General features: G+C 31.5%; 1 protein-coding gene across 5 annotated transcripts in view; it reads right to left on the reverse strand.

Moving 5' to 3' along the window:
• Window positions 1-19146, reverse strand: part of LOC126735912 (CREB-regulated transcription coactivator 1-like) — a 65247-nt gene that overhangs the window by 24083 nt on the left and 22018 nt on the right. For 2 of the 5 annotated variants that reach the window (XM_050440032.1, XM_050440031.1), the window contains exons 2-7: window positions 11268-11504; window positions 7762-7898; window positions 7560-7710; window positions 576-686; window positions 394-450; window positions 98-196 (exon numbers count right to left, since the gene is read on the reverse strand). In XM_050440032.1, coding sequence (XP_050295989.1) covers window positions 98-196; window positions 394-450; window positions 576-686; window positions 7560-7710; window positions 7762-7898; window positions 11268-11504 — 792 coding nt within the window. The remainder of the gene's footprint in view (window positions 1-97; window positions 197-393; window positions 451-575; window positions 687-7559; window positions 7711-7761; window positions 7899-11267; window positions 11505-19146) is intronic. The other 3 variants (XM_050440036.1, XM_050440034.1, XM_050440033.1) reach the window with 2 other exon arrangements.

Genomic DNA, 19146 nt, shown 5'->3' on the forward strand with positions numbered 1-19146 from the left:
TTAAGAGTGGGAAGTTTTCAAATTGACACCTCGTCATTTATTAAAAGGGTGTCTAAATGAAGATAGGTGAGCCTTTAGCGAGTCTGAAAGAACTTACCACAGGTGATGCGGGAGATCCGGGTTGTTGGTACATACCACCTATCGCACCAATTTGTGAAAAGTCGATATTTTCAGGTGGCCCTACGCTTTTATCGTTCTGAAATAACAAACGAGTTAGAAACAAATTAAAAACAAAACAGAAATATGCTATTAAAGAAAAATTAAAAACCCTCAATCCCTTAACAAATCTGTACGTTCTACGTGACAATATTACGAACACAATAATTAATAAACAGAGCAAGAAACTAAGCGTAAAATAAAATAAGTAAAATTAAAAACAATGAACCTACCTACCTGTGATAAAGACCGCTGCTGAAACCTAGAATACCTATTTGGAACTGATAAATGATTCTGAAAAACAAAAAATAAACGTGCAAAATAAAAAGAAAATACAAAACGAAAAGTAGCAAATAAAACAAACAAAAAGAGACACGAGGCGCAAACAAATGAAAACGGGTTTAGCTAGCGCTACGTACCGAAACTGACTGTGATATAGGCGGGGTAAAATTAAAGCGGCTATTGTGGTTTCGCACCCCCGGCATCATACTGGTAGGCGACAGGGTCGAAGGACTTGTGTTTATAGGACTCTGTAAAAGGAGATATTGGTATTATTTAAAATATAGATAGTTACATTTTTATTTATGATCATTTAGAATTTATACGAGGTTTGCTATTTATATTTTGAGTCTTGGTAGCACTAAGGTCAATCAAAATCACTAGTTGTATCAGAAAACATTGATACTGTGCAGGAACTAGTTAAGAAGAATGGTTATGTGACTTTATCTATTTTAAATTACTGTTTTATCGTTTATTATCCTTACTTTGATCAAATCATCCAATAAAGCCTTGAACGTGTACAAAATACGTGATGTCGATTTGTGCGTAATATAAGAAAATTTGATAATGTGTCTTTCGATATCTATCGATCACAGTGGCTAAAAATTTCATCCTTTAAGTTTCATTTTCTTATATTTATGTATCGACTCTATAAAAATTTAAAGGAATGCGATTCATGATAAGAATGTGAGACACAAAACTTACATTGGCACACCATACCACAACTCTTTTCTCACGTCGTTATACTTATAATGCTGCAAAAAATTATAATCGACTTAGACCTAATTTTTCAATTTTAATGTTTTACTTTAAACATAATTATAAAACTTTGCCAAGCAGATACTAGAAGAAAAGTATGAGCTACTCATCAGAGACCAAAAAGGTCCTAAAATTAAAATTATTGACCTGAATAATGACTACATATATTAGTAAACGATTTAAAAAATACTAAATAGACATATAAATGATTAATAAGCTATAAATTAATTTCAGTATATAGACCATATTTGCGGAGACAATTAGAGTTACTTTTCAAAAGCTGGTTGACTCGAGGCTAGATATAGGATGGAGGATCTGCCTCGTGTATGAAGATCTAGGCATTAAAAGATGTTTCAGATGTGATAAATTTGGACACAAGACCGCAACTTGTAATACAAAAACAAATTTTCACTTATTGTGGTGGTAATCATAAGAAGTACCAATGCAAAGCTGAATAGCTTTGTTGCATAAATTGTTCTCAAGCGAACAATAACTACCAGAAGAATTATGATCTTAAACATGACAACGAAAGTGAAGAGTGTTCCATTTTCGCCACTAGAGCCAAATTAGCAAGAGAATTAGTCAACTATCTTATAATGGATCAATTCCTGCTAAAATACTTAGATCTTGAAGAACAAACTAAATCAGTAAGAATAGAACCTAAACTATTGACAGACAAAATTGATTTACCTTTGATGACCAATTTTGATAATTTTCTAGTTTTTTGCAGATATATGATCTTATGCATTGTGACTTACTAATACTAACTGAATGTCATACATTAACAAACATCAACTGTTTTAATATCCCAGGATATAATTTTTATGATAATAATGTTGAGTATAATTTGTTTGATAGAATTGGAAGTTTACTCAAAAATGCATTTAGATATAACAAATGATAAGGTTAGGCTACCTTAAGCTTCAGGTTACATCTATCCACAGGTCACCTAACTCACTTATGGATTTATTTCTTGAAGATCTTGATTTATATTTTCAGAATGACTCTACATAATCTTGAAAGATAATAATGTAACTAAATACTTGTCAGTCATGGCAAGTCATGGCTTTTTTATCCATGAATAAACAATTTACTCGCATTGACTCTGGAACATGTTTTAACCACATTTTAATTAGGCAAAAATTTAAAATGAGCCAAATTGGCATTTAAAATTATGATTTTACTGATCTTTTACCAATTGTGCTCAATATTTCCAAAACCAATGTTACTCATAGCAAAAAAAAATTTTTAAGTAGAATAGACCCAAAAAACTTAATTATGATACTCTGAATTGGTTGGCTTAGAGTATATAGTGGAAAAAAACTCTGGACTACCTAGATCGAAATTCAGCAGCTGAATATCTTGTGAATAATATATAAAGCATTATTAAATCATCTGAAATTACCTATTTATAATATATTTTTTTTTTATTATTTATTATTTTATTAGATAGAAGCCAAGAATTTACATTCTGTATAGCTCTATGAACTAAGTAGGCATTACAATATATTTTAATAAATCTTCAAATGTCAGCTTTGTCAGCTTAAAACAGTTTACAGTAGGAGCAGTTTTGAGATCTACGGGTAACGAATTCCAAACATCAAACACTCAGGCAAAAACATTTGACGTGTTTTTGTTTTATACATCCGTTTTTTTAATTTTAAAGTGTGACCGCTTGGTTTCAAATAGTTCGTTTAGATCACAGCCCAAATAATTATACAGGATTCTGAATGTAAAAATTAAATCACCACGAAGCATTCGTTTATCAAAAGTTAGCAAGTTTGCATTTTAAAGTCTCTCGCTGTAAGTGAGTCTTGGCATAGCAAACCATACGTAGATCGTGTAGCGCGTCGCTGCAACAATTCAAGTAAATTTTTGCGCACCAAGTCCGCGCACCAGACTGGACCTGCATATTCAATAATAGGCCGGACAAACTTGGTATACAATTTCATAAAATTGTGGAATGGAATTTTAACAAAAGCTTTTTGTAGCAGATACCACATAGAATTTGAACGTTTCACAATTGAGGCAATATGCTGGGACCAAGAGAGATTGTTAGTTACTATTATTCCGAGATCACAATAAGATTCGACTTTTTTAAGTTCAATGTTATTTATTTGGTAGGGTAGCTGGGGATTATTTTTTCCTAAATGTAACACCACACACTTGTCCGCGTTAAGAGGAAGTAACCATTCACTGCACCACTTCCAAATAGTATTCAGATCGGTTTGCAATTGTTGATGAGAAGTTAGGGGAACTGCATATATTTTTGTGTCGTCAGCAAACATTGATACCCAACATTTTAGTTCTGAAGGTAAATCACATGTACAAGCCAGGAACAGGAGAGGGTCGAGCACGAAGCCCTGAGGGACTCCGCTGGCTACTGGATGGAATTTTGACATGGTGCCCCCCCCACACTAAACTTTCTATTTTTTTAAAATTCTTCAATCCAATTTAACAATTCTCCTCTAATGCCAAGATGTTCTAGCTTATGTAACAATCGTTTCGTGGGAACTCTATCAAATGCCTTAGCAAAGTCGAGGTAGATGACATCTATTGGTTGATTTTTGTCTAAGGCTGTTATCCACTGGTTAAGGCATTGAAGCAGGTTAGTAATTGTAGAGCGACCCCTTACAAATCCGTGTTGGATATTGGGTATAATTTTCAGTAAAGAATGTTTGCACTTCATCTCGAACAATGGACTTCATAATTTTGCAAACAATCGATACTAGGCTTATCGGCCTATAGTTGCCTGCTGATAACTTGTCGCCTTTTTTAAAAATTGGCTTGACCGATGCAACTTTCCACTGTTCGGGTACAGAGTTTTTAATCATTGAGTATTTGATATCATTAAAATGCAGAAAAAAGTCCAGCGACGGATCAACCCTAACGCTTTAATAACCTCAATGAAAAAAACCTGATAAAATTTATATAAATTCTGGTATCTTGAGAGAAAATTATAGAATTGTATCGGACGGAACTAATGGGAAATTGTGTGAAAATCCCTAATACAAATTTTTAAATATTGGATCAAACATAACTGATAATCCTGAAGTTGCGAGTTACTGCAATGCATATTTGTCCAGTGTGGGTGTAAAAATGGCTAAAGAAATCTCGTTATCAGAAAGAAATGTAGCAGTAACGCTCATCACAATGTGATTCCTCAATGTTTTTAAAATATATAAGAAATTTGAAAAATAATTGTGTCTCAGATTTAGACTTAGTAATATCAAGGGTGCTAAAGGCGTTGAATAATATCACCCAAATAATCAAACCCCCTAACCTATATAATAAATGTATCTAATGCATAATAAAGTTTCTCAACTAACCCCATTATATAAAAAAATTTAGGCAGCACTCTAGAAATCAGTAACTATCGTCTATAAACATATTTAAAAAATGCGTAAAATACAGACTAGCTAATTTATTTAAATCTAATGAAATATCTAAAAAAAATTGGATTTAGTGAAAATTGCAGCACATCGGACGGAATTTATAAAATGTTAAGTGAAATTACAAATAAATTAGATAAAATTCAAAAAGTTATTTTAATTATTAGTTTTTTTTGGATGTGGCAAAGGCGTTTGACACAGTGGCGCATTCCACACTTTTAGAGGTTCTTCAAAAATATGGGGTGAGAAGCACCTGTGACTTCCAAGACAAACCAAATCAGACAAAACTGTTTCGTCCATGGAGCAACACATCGAAGTAAATGATTTCCTGTGTCTTGTGTTGGCATAACTTGACATGTGGCAACCTAGCGCTAGAACGAACTAGAACAAGGAATTTTGAATGGTATACGAAAATTATTTTGCCAAAAATGCTCGCTGAAATACGAAAAAAAAGCGGAAATTTAGCATCATTCTTCATCGTGATATTCGCTCACAAATGGTGACAACACGTCCTTGAATTTGTGGTAACACCGATTACATATCTTGTTAATCTGTCATTTCAGGAGGGGTCATTTCCATGGGCTCTGAAGAACTCTCTTGTTGTCTCTATCCATAAAGGAGGTGATAAGCATCTGATATCCAATTATCGAGGAATATCACTCTTATCGGTGTTTTTGAAAAGTGTCTCTAAACCTTTGGAGTCTTTTCTACTCAAAGAAATTTTTTTTAGTAAAAACCAGTTTGGTTTCAGGACGGGTCGCTCTACACAAGATGCAATTTTGTCCCTATATTCATATGTTGTGTCTAATTTGGAAGTAAACAATAAATGTGTAAGCCTATTTTTTGATTTGAAAAGGGCCTTTGATGTAATAAATATTAACCTAATGTTGGATAGATTTAATGACTGTGGTATGCGTGGTCTTGCCCATAAATGGATTAAATCCTACCTGACCGGTAGATATCAAAAAACGATATTAAAGAATGGAAATGTTTCAGTTGCGTCTGAGTCCTACCAGTTGTTAGTGGTATCTAACAACTGGTAGGGACCTATGTGATCTGGCAGTTACGTAATAAAATCGATATTGGCCTGATACTTCCTTATTACTATGGTTATGTCCAGTCATGTTTGTCATATGGCATGATGTGTTGGGGTAACTGTTCTAGAAGTGGTGAGGTTCTTACGGCTCAGAAAAAAATAATTAGAACTATTTTATTTAAGCCTTATACATTTTCTTGTAGAACACTCTTTCCAGGCTTGAAAATTATGCCATTTCCTTGCCTATTTATTTTCAACTAGGTCATGCATATAAAGCGTAATCTGTCTGATTATTCTTTGTCTAGAGGTACCCACTATGAACTCAGGGTTAACATAAATTTGGATTTACCCAAACATAAAGTAACCAAAGTGGCAAACAGCCCAGTAGTTTTCCCAATTAAATTATACAATAATCTTACCATTGAAATAAAAAAAATTGAGAAGGTTAATAATTTCAAAGCTTCATTGAAAAGAATTTTAATTAAAAATTCCTTTTATACGGTAACAGAATATTTAAATTACAGCGTCTCATCCTTACTCCCATAATTCGTATTTTTTTGTTTGTTAAAAGCTGTAGTTTTCCTATATTCTTAGTCTTTATTTAATTGTAGATTTTTTATGGTTTTTTCTTAAAGCCTTTTTAAAAGTTGTATGTTTAGGTCTTATAATTTTATTTTTTGACATCCGATACTTATTTGTATGAGTCTATGGAAATAAATATTTGAGTATTTGTGATGGAAAAAAAATGGCGTGAAAGAAGTGCCTATTTGACTTACGAAATGTTTAATTAATGGGTCCTTACAATCTCATCATTTTTATTCCCATTTCTCGAGAACAAATTGCGTTGGAGGTAGCTTAATTGGAACAGAATGGTTCGAGCGGATACAAAAGTGTATTAATTACCCATCATGGAGAATACATTGGAAAACAATAAAGCCTTAATCGATAATAAACTAATACCTTTTCATTATTAGTCTTTAAATATAAACAGCAATCCTCGTAAGTTTATAGTGAGAACTTTTAATAGAATAAGAAGGAGTAGGGTAGAAGGTTTTGTCTCTCAAGCAAAAACCACTTTTCTCTGTAAAATATGACGACTTCCTTGCCTAGAAACGACATTAACTGATTTTACTATATTTTCAATATCTGTAAGGCAAAGGGTTTTTGGGGCAGGATGAATCTAAAATTTATGAGAGGGTTGGAAATCACTGGTTTAACACGTCAACGCATGCGAAATTGATTTTTCTCTTTGGAGTAACCGCCAATTTTGTTAGAGACATTATTTGATGTTATTTTAAGTTTATTCCTAATTTTTTTTGGCTCTTAAAATATTCGAACATATGTCTTCAACTGCCTTAGGAATAGCTTTGTTATACTAGAAAAAAAATTAATATTACTTCAAATGCCTGAGATAAGATGTCTCACAGTCCGGAAATAATATAAAATAGATTAAAATATCTGGAAAAATGTAACCACACACATTAAACTGATTTGAAAAATTGAGTTATAATTTAATAAATAAATTAAAAACAGATGCGAATCCCTGAAATAAAATGAAAAATAGTTGCAAATCATTCGAGTAAAGTTGAAAATTACATCATCACTTCAAAATTTAAATTTGATGCATAAAAAATAACCTCAAATGAGTGGAATAAATGGAAAAATTAACTGAAATGTGTTTTTAAAATTCGGCTATTGTGTGGTCTGAAATTTGCCATTTGGCCACAAATTTTAAAACAAAATTATTCTGAAAATTATATTATGATATAAAAAGTGTAAATTATCTAAAATATTTCAAATTTTAATGACTTTTTTCGTGACCACTGTTGGACTCACTGGACAAAATAAACCGTTTTTCACAATTAATTCACATATTTATCAATCTTTTAATAAAACTTATTGCCACTACATCAGTTATTAAGGCCAAATGAACTTACAGAACTATAAGGTGAACTGTTATCTTGATCCTGATCGAGAGGGGCGTGTATAGGGGACGTGAAATCCATATTCGTTAAGTCCGGCAGTGATCCGGTGTTATTCCCGATAGGAATCTGGACCATGCCTGGGTCGTGGGCAGATGGGTATATACTATAAGGGCAGTGATTAATAAAATATTGAGAATCCTAACGGGTTACTTACTGAATCCCAGGTACCCTAGGTATATCACAACTAGATCTCGGCCTTCCGTCTGAGTTCCGGCTATCTGGACCGTTCATGGTGGGTAACATGCTCCAGGAGACTCTTTGGGCGGGGTCCACTCTGTCCATACCCATACCCTTAAAATGGTTTAGTAAATTGTATGGCGAAGAGTTAATATTATAGTGTTGCCAGTAATGTATTTTCTGTGATCTAAAGCCGCAATAATCCGGGCGCATATGATCTTTTAATGCAAACTTATCTTTTATTTAAAAAATAAAACTTTTATAACCCAGTACTAAATAATTATTTTGTATCTTTTTTTTAGAGGACACTTCCTCACAAACACTTAAAGTTTTCTATGCTTTATTTCTATGGAACGCACACGATTTTAATTTTTTTCATAAGTGAACTTCGCCTTAAGTTGATCTGATTGTAAGTTTGACTGCATTTCATTTAAATTTTGAGGCAGGATGAATCCATAATTATTTAGATCCTATCTTAGTTCCAAACTCTGAATTTGAAAATTCTGAAAACAAAATCAGAACTTGAAATTATCTTCTACCTGCATCCAAATGAAAATTTTTCACGTAAATTTAAAAGGGAATTTTGTTCATGGAATCTAAACCCTCTTCCAGGTAGTTAAAACGTTTTTTCCCGCACATTAATCATCATTGTGACATTTTTAAGTGAGAAAATTTAGTACCACCCAAAAGATTGTCCAAAGCAGTTGTATGTATAAATTGCGAGCTAAAGTCAGCATTTTACCTGTGCAAAAAAACCAAAAGTACTCATTATTCATGGCCAAATTCACTGTGGAGATCCAAGCAAAAGAGGAATCTATCGACAAACATTTTGAAATGTAAGTTACTAAAATCAGTCACATGAATATATAATTTTTTTGTATGTGTTTATACAGAACTCCTGACTCGGACTAATATTTGTTCATGTAAAAATAAACTAAGAAAATTTCATTGTTGCAGCAAATTTTAACCTGAATTTTGAGCTAAATGATACTAATTCACAAGATTTGAAAAATATTTTTCATTTATGGTTTACATCCACATATAAAAAAAGAGATAACGAGGCCTTCATCCAAATCTCAACTTTATAATTTCTTAAGCAATTCTAATCAAGATATAGTTACAGGTAGTATCTACAAAATGCACATTTCTGACCCTGATGGGCAGATGATTTTAATTGAAGGTAAGGAAGATTTTTGATCAAAACGGTATTTTACCAAATACTATTTACTGCATAGCAGAGTGTATTTCAGGCATGATATGAATGATAAATCTTGATATAAAAAGATCTATACATAAACTAGCAATTCTTCCAAAATTATGCTGATCTTAGGCATTACAAAAATGAACGAAGGGAATACCAAAATTATGTTTCCAGTAATCAAAAGTGTGTAAATGAAAGTACAATTACCTCTGCAAACAATAAATCAAAAATTTGTGGAAAATCTTAGATAAGAAAATAAATAGGACAATTAGTGATTCTTAAGAGACAATAAGACATTTTAGTGATTCTTTTCGTTTAGAATGTTTAGATAACGGAAAAGGGCAGATTATAGAAAATCCAAAAAGGGTGGTCGACATGTTTTTAACACAATTCACAAATATACCTAATACTACAATAAATAATAATATTTGCACCATAAACAAATAATACCACTATATTTCTTAAAGTATATACTATATTTCTCTGAGCAAGTCATTTTTCTTCTGGAATCGACGAGGTACCAACTTACATTAAGAAAAGGACAGCTATATATATACCATCCCATTGCTGAAATTATGAATCAGTGTTTTTTACAGGGTGTTTTTCCTAGTAAACTAAAAGTTAGCAAAAATAATACCAATCTATAAGAAATGTCCTAAAACATTAGCAGACAACTATAGACCAGTGTCATTACTGTGCTCTGTACCGAAGGTTTTTGAGAGATCCATTCATGTACGATTGTTGAGGTATATTCAACATTATAAACTAGTGAATGAAAAACAATTTGGACATGTGCCACAATTATGAAGAGAACTATAATTAAATTATTTATATACAATAATATGGATAGGCGTAAAAAAACAGTTTAGTTATATTTTGACCTTGCAAAGGCCTTCTCTACTATGGATCACCAATTGCTAATCAGAACGATGGAAGCTTGCCGATTGAGAAAAAATGCCTCCATTCTTTCGTGCATCATTTCTATCAGATTGAGAATTTTTGTGGGGATTAATTAAATGAGGATCTAACTGTAATATGTTTCAGAGAGGAGTGTGATTGGGTCCTCTCCTCTTTTTGCTTTATTCCTCTACAGGAATAAATCAGGGTGGAGAGGACCAGAGATTGATCGTTCAGTCTGTTGATGACTGTTCAGTAACAAAATCCCACCGGACGAGGTGACTCTTGGATTGTACTTTCAAATTTTCATCACACATGGTTCATTGGTGAGCTGACAATAACCTAAGATTCAATCCGGAAAAACTACCTGTTTGAAAAATATTGGTTGAGAAAATCATATTGAAAAACTGTGCTGCAGACTGGCGGGCTCGTGCTACCCAATTAGAAGGTTAGATAGCACGAAGAAAGAGAGGAATGTCAAGGAAACAGTTAGTATTCTAGATTTAATCTACAACCAAAAACATCTTGCAGAGCACTTTTTTTAAAGTTGGGTTTGCTGTCTGTGCCTTCCTTGTATTCTTTAAAATTGGTTGCCCGAAATATAAATGAGCTTTGGATACTAAGCCACACTACTTACTTTTTCCAAAAAGGCCTTACTATAAGGCCATGAAAGTGTTCTGTAGCCTTCCTAGGGACATACAAACTATGAACAACAATAAGAGGACTGTTAGTAATTTTTTATTGGATAAATGCATGTATACTTTTAACTAGTCTTTTATGTCATAGGTTTTTGCGTCATCTGCGCTTGTATCACAGTATTTGTCCAGGCATATATTACTACGACATTGACTTTTTCATTGTAAATCTGTTACACTTATTTTGTTTTAATTAGATGTTTTTTAAAATTGCTTTAAGCACCATTTGACATTGCTTTTGTATGTAATCTCAAAATGGATTGGTAATAGAGAATATTGGTATCTGTTGCTTTTCCAGTCCTTCCTCCACATTTTTGCCCTTAGCATAATTTTCCAAATTTTATTTATTTCCAAAATATATATATAAAAACTATCATAAAATATTTTCAGAATATACTCCTATTGACTAAAAAAAGTTAAATTCAGGACTGATAAAAATCATAATTCACACTGTTTTACATCATTTTTTTCTTGCTACCGTTTTGTCTATTAATTTTAAATCCGGACCTGTACATTTTAACACTCTGTCACAAATCTGCCACTGTGCGTTGAAAATCTTAACGTTAGTCTCTTAAACGTCCGGACTATGTCGCTCAGATCAAAGAAAATAGATTACACTTGCCGGCAACTACGAGAATCTACTTCTAAACTACAAAAAGTCTCTACAAATCAAAAAAAAGGAAAACTTACATAGCATCCCCTAGAATCTACAACACGACTATCTACCTGCATAGCACTCTGATGCAGCGCAGAATCGCTATTGGTCCTGCGCCACCCTGTGTCCGAAGGGGGGCTCAGGTAGGGACCGCTAGAGTACGGCGAGGGTTTTCTCTCCCTGGTGGTCCTGATGGGCCCCACGGGAGACCTGGTGCGGCTCTGTCTAGACCCGGCGCTTGAGAGGCGCGACGGAGGTGGTTCTTCGTTGGGCTATTCGAAAAGAATTCTAGTGTTATAATATAATTATAAATTAGGTAATATAGGCGTATAGGGTAGAACCGTCTTATCTTACTTTTACCGTCTTAACTTTTAGAACCATAATGACGAATACAGTAATAAATTAAGTGTATTTATTATTAATCTGTCTAAGAATATCACGTCAAGACATGTTTGGACTTTTCTAAAATCATAAAATAAAGTAATACACGAATTACGAGTGACCTAAGAAAAGATAAGAAGAAATTATGTCCAAGCAGTAATTTCTGTCGGGGTAAACTAACCGATCTACAGCTGCTTGCTGAATTTCAAAAGTTGCTAATCTGATAACATTGGGATAATATTCAATTTCTTAAAGTAATGAAAAAAAAATGCTGAAATTCATTCTTCTCATGTTTAATGCTTAGCACAAGAAACTTTGAGGGCAATGGGAAAGCTAAGATGACTGAAAATGGATTTAATTTTGGGGTATTATTTTCCATATTTTATTTTTCAGTTTCGGTTTGAATTATCCCAATTTTTGTTTACAAGTTTAGTCATGCGTGCGGTAATAGAAATAACCGATTTTTGACTCTAATATGGATAATTTTGACTAAAAATTGAACAAGCTACTATTTTCTAATTTGGGTATAAAATAAATAGTCTAAACGTTTAAATTTACGATTTTTTGAGTCTAAAGTGAATTATTTAAATATGGGTCAAATTTTGATTTTCTACAACTGCTAAATTTAAAACGCAAAGCGCTGCGGCTGCAGGCAAACCACATGGATGTTGAGGATAATGATAATTCTCGTACTTATAACATGAGATCGCTTGGTAACTTCTGGGATGCTCTAGTACCTTATCAAATTAGGTTAATTTGTTCTGTATAAGCAGACCAGCTACATTTTTTGTTATATTGTCTTGTTGATAGGTTCGACATGATATTTTAAATAAAATATGTTTGTTATTCCATTCTAAATACTTAAAATCAGATTTAAAACGAATGGGTTTCTTGCAAAATCGCGAAACTGGTTTTACAATGTTATGCTTTGCTGATGCTATCACCGTCTTAAACGGATTTTGAAGATAAAATATAATTGCTATAATTGGTCTTTCAGGCTTTTGACAATGATGATTTTTATGCGGTTATTGGTATATTGAAACACGTAAAAAAAAACAGGGAATCAAAAATGATTTAAACATTAATATAGAATTAAAAAGGCGATTCCAATAAATTATATTATGTCTAAAATAAAATTAATTAAGTTTTTATATGTTTTACAATGATGGCGCAACGATTTTAATGATATTAAAATTACTCAATAAATAATTTAAATTTTTACCAGCTAACGTACTTTATTAATAAAATATGGAAATTTTTCAGCACCGCAAAATTATAGAAACAGTAAAAAATATATGAGATAATCATAATCTTGATTGCGTAATATATTCAGCGGTATTAATTAAAAAAATATATATAAACTAAGCGTGTCTAATTTCTAATTTTGACAAATTTTAAAAATTTCCCTAGACATAATTTCTTTAATATGAGTTTTTTCACTCATCAATTCGCAATAGTTCAGCAACTGTTTAACTAAAGATTAATGGGCCGACCGAACCGATACGTTAAATGTCTCAAATGTTTTCCTAACATGGCATCTTTCCCATATAAGTAACGCTAATTTAATATAAACCATAGCATTATTGTTATTATTGTCGTTTGTTTGTTTTATTTAAAACAGATTGTCGAGCACATAAATTAAAGCGTTTATGTATTAAAACGCGTTACTTATCCTTGGATTTATTGCAGATCTTAATAAAATGAGTGTTCATTAAGGTGGGTATCGGTTTGCCCTTATCAACAAAAAAAATCTCTGAACAATTTCTTTCGACCCAAGGCACTTTTGAAATCCTTACCTAATTCCGAACAAAGGAATCTCTATTATATTGTATATTTTACATAATAAAACAGGCCTTTCAGCTGCAGGCAACATTGATTATATAATATGCCATATTTTATTTTATCCCATATTTCATTTTCACATATATGAGCTTCGTAAAATATGTCAGAATTGACGATTTTTTCCTTATACAGGGTTATAATACCATTAGAAAAATATAGAGATTCTAACAGTATAGAACAATGTTGAAATTGCCTCCACATTTTAATATTCTAGCCTTTCAGCCTTCCCTTCTATTTAGTAAGTACAATCTTGTAAGTACCATTACCTTTTAATTGCCGTTTGGCTAAGATATTTGTTATTGAATGTTATCTGTTAAATGGTTTTTCCAGTACAATGAATTTAATATATAATATATAGTACATATTTTAAATAATGTCTAATACAATCTTGGTTTTCTATGTCTAATAAGTGTGCTTGAGTGTTATTTATACTATTTTCTTTATGGGCAAGAGCTTAGCCCTATAATATTTATGTTGATCATATTTGGTGTTTTTTGAATTATTCTAGATAATATCTAATATACTTGTATTATTTCTCTTTGAAATTAAAAAATTCTAACCTATATTTAAAACATTGTTTTCTACCAATTTTTTTACATTGTGTTTTACCCTCAAGTATTTAAATTAATTAATTAAAATATTTATAGTTTATTTTAGTTTTATTAGTTTTTTTTTCTGGGTTATATGTATCATTTCCTAGTTTTGTGAGGTAATATTGATTATTTCTATAATAAATTAATTTAATTAGCGGAAAATCAGGACCTTGAATAATTTTGTTATCATAGTAGAGCTACTGTCATTTTCGATTAGTAACTATTATTTCATATTATTACTATTAGCAAATATGTGTATATCTGGTATTCTTTGCGAAAAATTTACTCACTTCACAGGACGATTACGTTTCAATATTCCTGGATATAATTTTATAAGAAGAAATCAAAAGAGTCGTGGACGAAAGTTTAATATTTATGCAAAAAAAGTATATAAAATATACAATAGTAATACTTAAAAATAACTCAGATGATTTTGGAATATCTTAGTTTTGAATTTAATTTAAATATTAAAAATATACTTGTTGCAAACTTATATAAATCTCCTACAACTAACATATTTGATTTTGTTGATTTTTTGGATATCTTAAGTATATCAGTGCCGTTTTACGACAGTGTCATCTTTTTTTGAGATATAAACAGATCCGACCAGAAAAAATAAAGAGTTCCGACTAGAATACAGCTACTCTCTTGGATATAATAATTATTAGTCAAAATATAGAATGCAAAACATCTATTCTTATGTTTGAAAGAATTACTGATCATAATTATTAAACATTATGTAAATTTAAATATCCCTAAATGCAAGCCATATAATAAATATAATAAAATATCGCTATTATGAAAATACTGAAACCTTAGCATTTAAAAATGAAGCATTTCATTAATATATGTGCCCTTGTTAAAACAAAACTTATAGAAGAAAAGCCATTTACTCCGTGGATTACTACCAATATATAAGACATTCAGAGATAAGGCGCATCAAATATATATGAAGCAGAAAAACTGAAGGTAAAGTCCAGTTCAGAGATCTATTAGAATCTTTGATGTGTCGCAGATGCCGCACTAACTAGTTCGTGCGCCTATGTCGTATTTATTGTCGCATGATATACATGTTTAAATGGCAAAATTTTATATTGTTTATCTATGAAATCATTTTAAATATACGTAAAACCCCATGTTTTATACTATTTTTTATTTTTCTTTCGAAAATCTCTTCACTTTAGAAAGAAAATAATATCACAAGAAAATAATATCAAAAAATTGACCGCGGATTAAAATCCAAGCATCTTACAAAATATTTTAAACACTTCCAACACTCAGACTTGTCACCTCTTTTTAGCCAGTCTATTAAACAAAAATAAAACACCTGCGTTCTGACGATTCCTACTTTAGGCTGTGCAAGTGATTGTGTATCTCTCTCTATCCCACTGATTTTGAGAATTACGGGGCCGTACCCAAATACATTTTTGGGCTGTTTTTGTATTACTTTCGACGTGTTTTTAAATAGATCTTTAAGGATGGGTCTATCGCCTTTAAAATAGTTGTTGGATGGGTCTATCACCTTTAATAGTTGGGAGGGGGGTCATTTGAGGTTATTATTTGATGTATTTTGCTTTTTACAGGTTTAAGAAAGTGAAGAATTTAGAATTTGGCCTGTATTTGTCTAAATTTTTTGCAGTTTTTACTGTGAGGAAGTGTGTTTTTTTATTTGTGTTTTTGTGGATTTGCTTTGGTATTATATCTAAAGACCTTAAAATGTTTCGACCCTGGGAAAATAGGCAGGAAAATTTGGCAAATGAAGAGGAAAGCGTTTGTGCGGGCTTATCGAGACCGTGGGTGTACAAAAAAGACAATAACATTTGTGATAAAAACAATAAGGGTGATCTGGACAGTGATTTAGACTTACATAGTTCTGATAGTTCATTTTCAAGTGTTGAAGAAGCAAAAAGAAGCAAGGGAGGTAGAAGCTACAGAGGAAATCAAGCAGTTTTAAAACGTAATTGTTTAAGTACAGACCCCAAACAAATTTATCTAAATATCTATAACAATCTAAGAAATGATCCTCAGTTCACAAATGATTGTAGTGCTTTGCAAAAAACAGCGTTTTTAACAGGGGTTCCCTATAGTACAATATGCCTGTAAAAAAAAGGATTAAAGGCAGAATAAAAAGGAAAGATGCAGGACAATCAAAGGGACTTGACACGGATATTGCCAAATTGCTAAGGAAAGGTGTGTATTCTAAATACAAAAACAATGAGGTTCTGACCATAGAGACACCTTATCGGCAAGGGACAAACATATCTCAGTCTCAACCTTGCGGAGATACCTGATATAACTTGGATTTTAGCTTAAGATGGTTAACAAAAGAGCTGCTGTAATGGAATTGTGTATAGAATATTTGAGGAAAATTAAAAAATTTTGGGAGGAAAAAAGATCCATATATTATTTAGCCGAAACATAATATGATACATTTATGATTGATGTATGATTTCCATTCTCTGGGAAAAAGTCCCTTTTTTGCCATAGTAAGAAAACCATATTTTTATTAATTAAACAAGTTTAAAATTGTGTTTTTTACAGCTTACTGCCCCTGTTTGTCCTTCAGTGACAGAATAAAGACTGCTTATTCCACCATTCTCTGAGAAAAACCGTTTTTTGCTATGGTAAGAAAAACACTGTTTTTAATAAGAAAGCTAGTCTAAAATTTTATTTTTTACAGCTTACTACCCCTGTTGTCCTTCAGCGACACAATGAAGACTGCTTCTTCCTCCATTCTCTGAAAAAAAGTCCCTTTTTTGCCATAGTAAGAAAACCCTATTTTTATTAATTAAACAAGTTTAAAGTTTTGTTTTTTTCAGCTTACTGCCCCTGTTTGTCCTTCAGCGACACAATAAAGTATATATAATGTAATGCTTTAGTATCCATATGCTGATGTGCGAGATATGATGCCATGGCGGCAACAGAGAAACTGTTTCCTTCCTTAATGGAAGAAACTGCTAAAGAACAATGGCAAAAAAACATTATTTAGAAAATTGTATTAACTTTTTGGGCCAGATTCAAAAGAGTGGTTAAATTTATAAAAGTATTTAGTATCCTCATTGTAGTTTTAGGATCCAGTATACTTAAAATGTAGTGTTTTGTATAAGATTTTTAGTTTTCAGTATAAGCATTTATTTTTGTTAATTTTTAACCAATCTCTCATAATATGCATAATAACTAAATACGAGGCAAACAAATAAGTGTGTTTTTTATAAGTAAAACTTGTGTCTTTTAAATGCATAAAGTATACACAGCTAGATGATTTTTAATGTAAAAGTTTATTTTAAAAAATATGCTTCCACTTTTCTGACTACATAATTACTTTTTATCAAAAGAAGTTGGTACTAAATATAGAGATGGGGGGTTTTCATGAGTATATTATTATAATAATATATCATAATATGTATTAATTAAAAAAAAAAACAATAATAAAGGACATTGAATATTGCAGCCAAAATCCCCATTAATAATCACCACCAAGTAAAAATAAATCTCAATTCCCAAAAAAAGGAAATATATAAAATTTGAAGACAAATCAAAACATTTTACACTTTTGTGTCAAAAAGTAAATATTTAATGCCTTAATCCACAGAATAAATGGACCTAAGTAATTCGTATCACCTATTCTCTCATCACTTGTTATAAAGAACTGATGGCGCTAAAAACTAAACTTATTAAATTAAAATTTTTGGTTAAACTCATTTTACGTACTTAAATCTTATATTTAAATTAAATATTATGTTGCTATCAACTATCCTGAATTTCTAACTTAATAAAACTAAACCCAAAAATCCCGAATAATAAAGTTTTAAATACAAATAAATTTTAATGCCGGACCTGTGCAACTTTTCACGGTTGAGTGGCTGTGACTAAGGTCAGGCGTTTAACAACATAGTACGTGGGCGCATGTAGTCAAATTTTACGAATCAAATGTATAAATTCTTTAAAAAATGCTTAAAACATTTATTTATTTAATAAAATGATTAAATATCGCTTAGAATATTACTTTATGACTCTTTCCACAAAAAATTTTGCGATTTAAACATGCATGTCATGTGACAATACAAGCAACACCGGCACACGGACTATTCGCGGCACATCAAAGATTCTAATAGATCTCTGAACTGAACTATAGTCTAAATTATTACAGATAGTTAAAAAATTACACTAAACATGCAATAAACAGAGAAAAATTAGCTTACTTTTGAAAAAACCACCTATTTTTAAATTATATGCGTAGTATGTTATATTCGTTTGGATTTGGGATTCAGCATGTCGCGTCGCCTTTTTTCGAAAATCTTTTTAATTTTTTTGATTGTATAACGACAGCCCTATTCATGCGCCGAGGGTTGTTTGCGTTAGCATTTCTGGGCGTTGCTTTTCGGAGATGTTTCGGTCGCGCGACAAGGGAACGGGAGAAAGTAAAACCCAGCCATCAAGGGTACTACTTTAAAAAAAAAATTATTGATTTAATTTGTGTTGAAGTGGTTTTCTGAAGATTTTCTACAGGTTAGTAAATTTAAAACTTATTAGTTTATTTTTTTATTGACAATGTGTAAATATATTTTTATTAATGTTTATAAATTTAATATTTTACGTAAATGGGAGGAAATAACTTATGCATGTATTTATCTAAAATTGTTTTATGCTGAAGAGAAAATTAATATTTAAAGTGATCGACTGAGATAATTTATTTATTGAATTTTTAGGTATATTTTCGAAATTAGGTTTTTTCTTTTTAAATTGTTTGTGTGTTTCAAAAGTAAGCTAGAGCTTGTTGAATCTAACATTTCGACCCCGACTGGGTGAATATTCAGGCGTAAATCATACCACAGATAAATAAATATATCTTTCGCGAACTTGCCTTCTATCTGTGATAATACCTAGAATATTGACTTAACTATTCAACTCATAGCTGGGTAGCCTCCCGTATGGGACCTCAGTACCTTCTAGTGATGGCTGGATAACTAACCCAACTCTCTTTAGTTTTAAATGAATAGTATGTATGAGGAATTAGAAAGGAACAGTAAATAAATTATCTTTATTTTTTTGTAATCGAAGGAAGAACTTATTACTCAGCATGAGTCGATTTTTAGGG

This window comes from Anthonomus grandis, chromosome 5 (genome assembly GCF_022605725.1).
Source record: "Anthonomus grandis grandis chromosome 5, icAntGran1.3, whole genome shotgun sequence".
NCBI classification, from domain to species: Eukaryota; Metazoa; Arthropoda; class Insecta; order Coleoptera; family Curculionidae; genus Anthonomus; species Anthonomus grandis.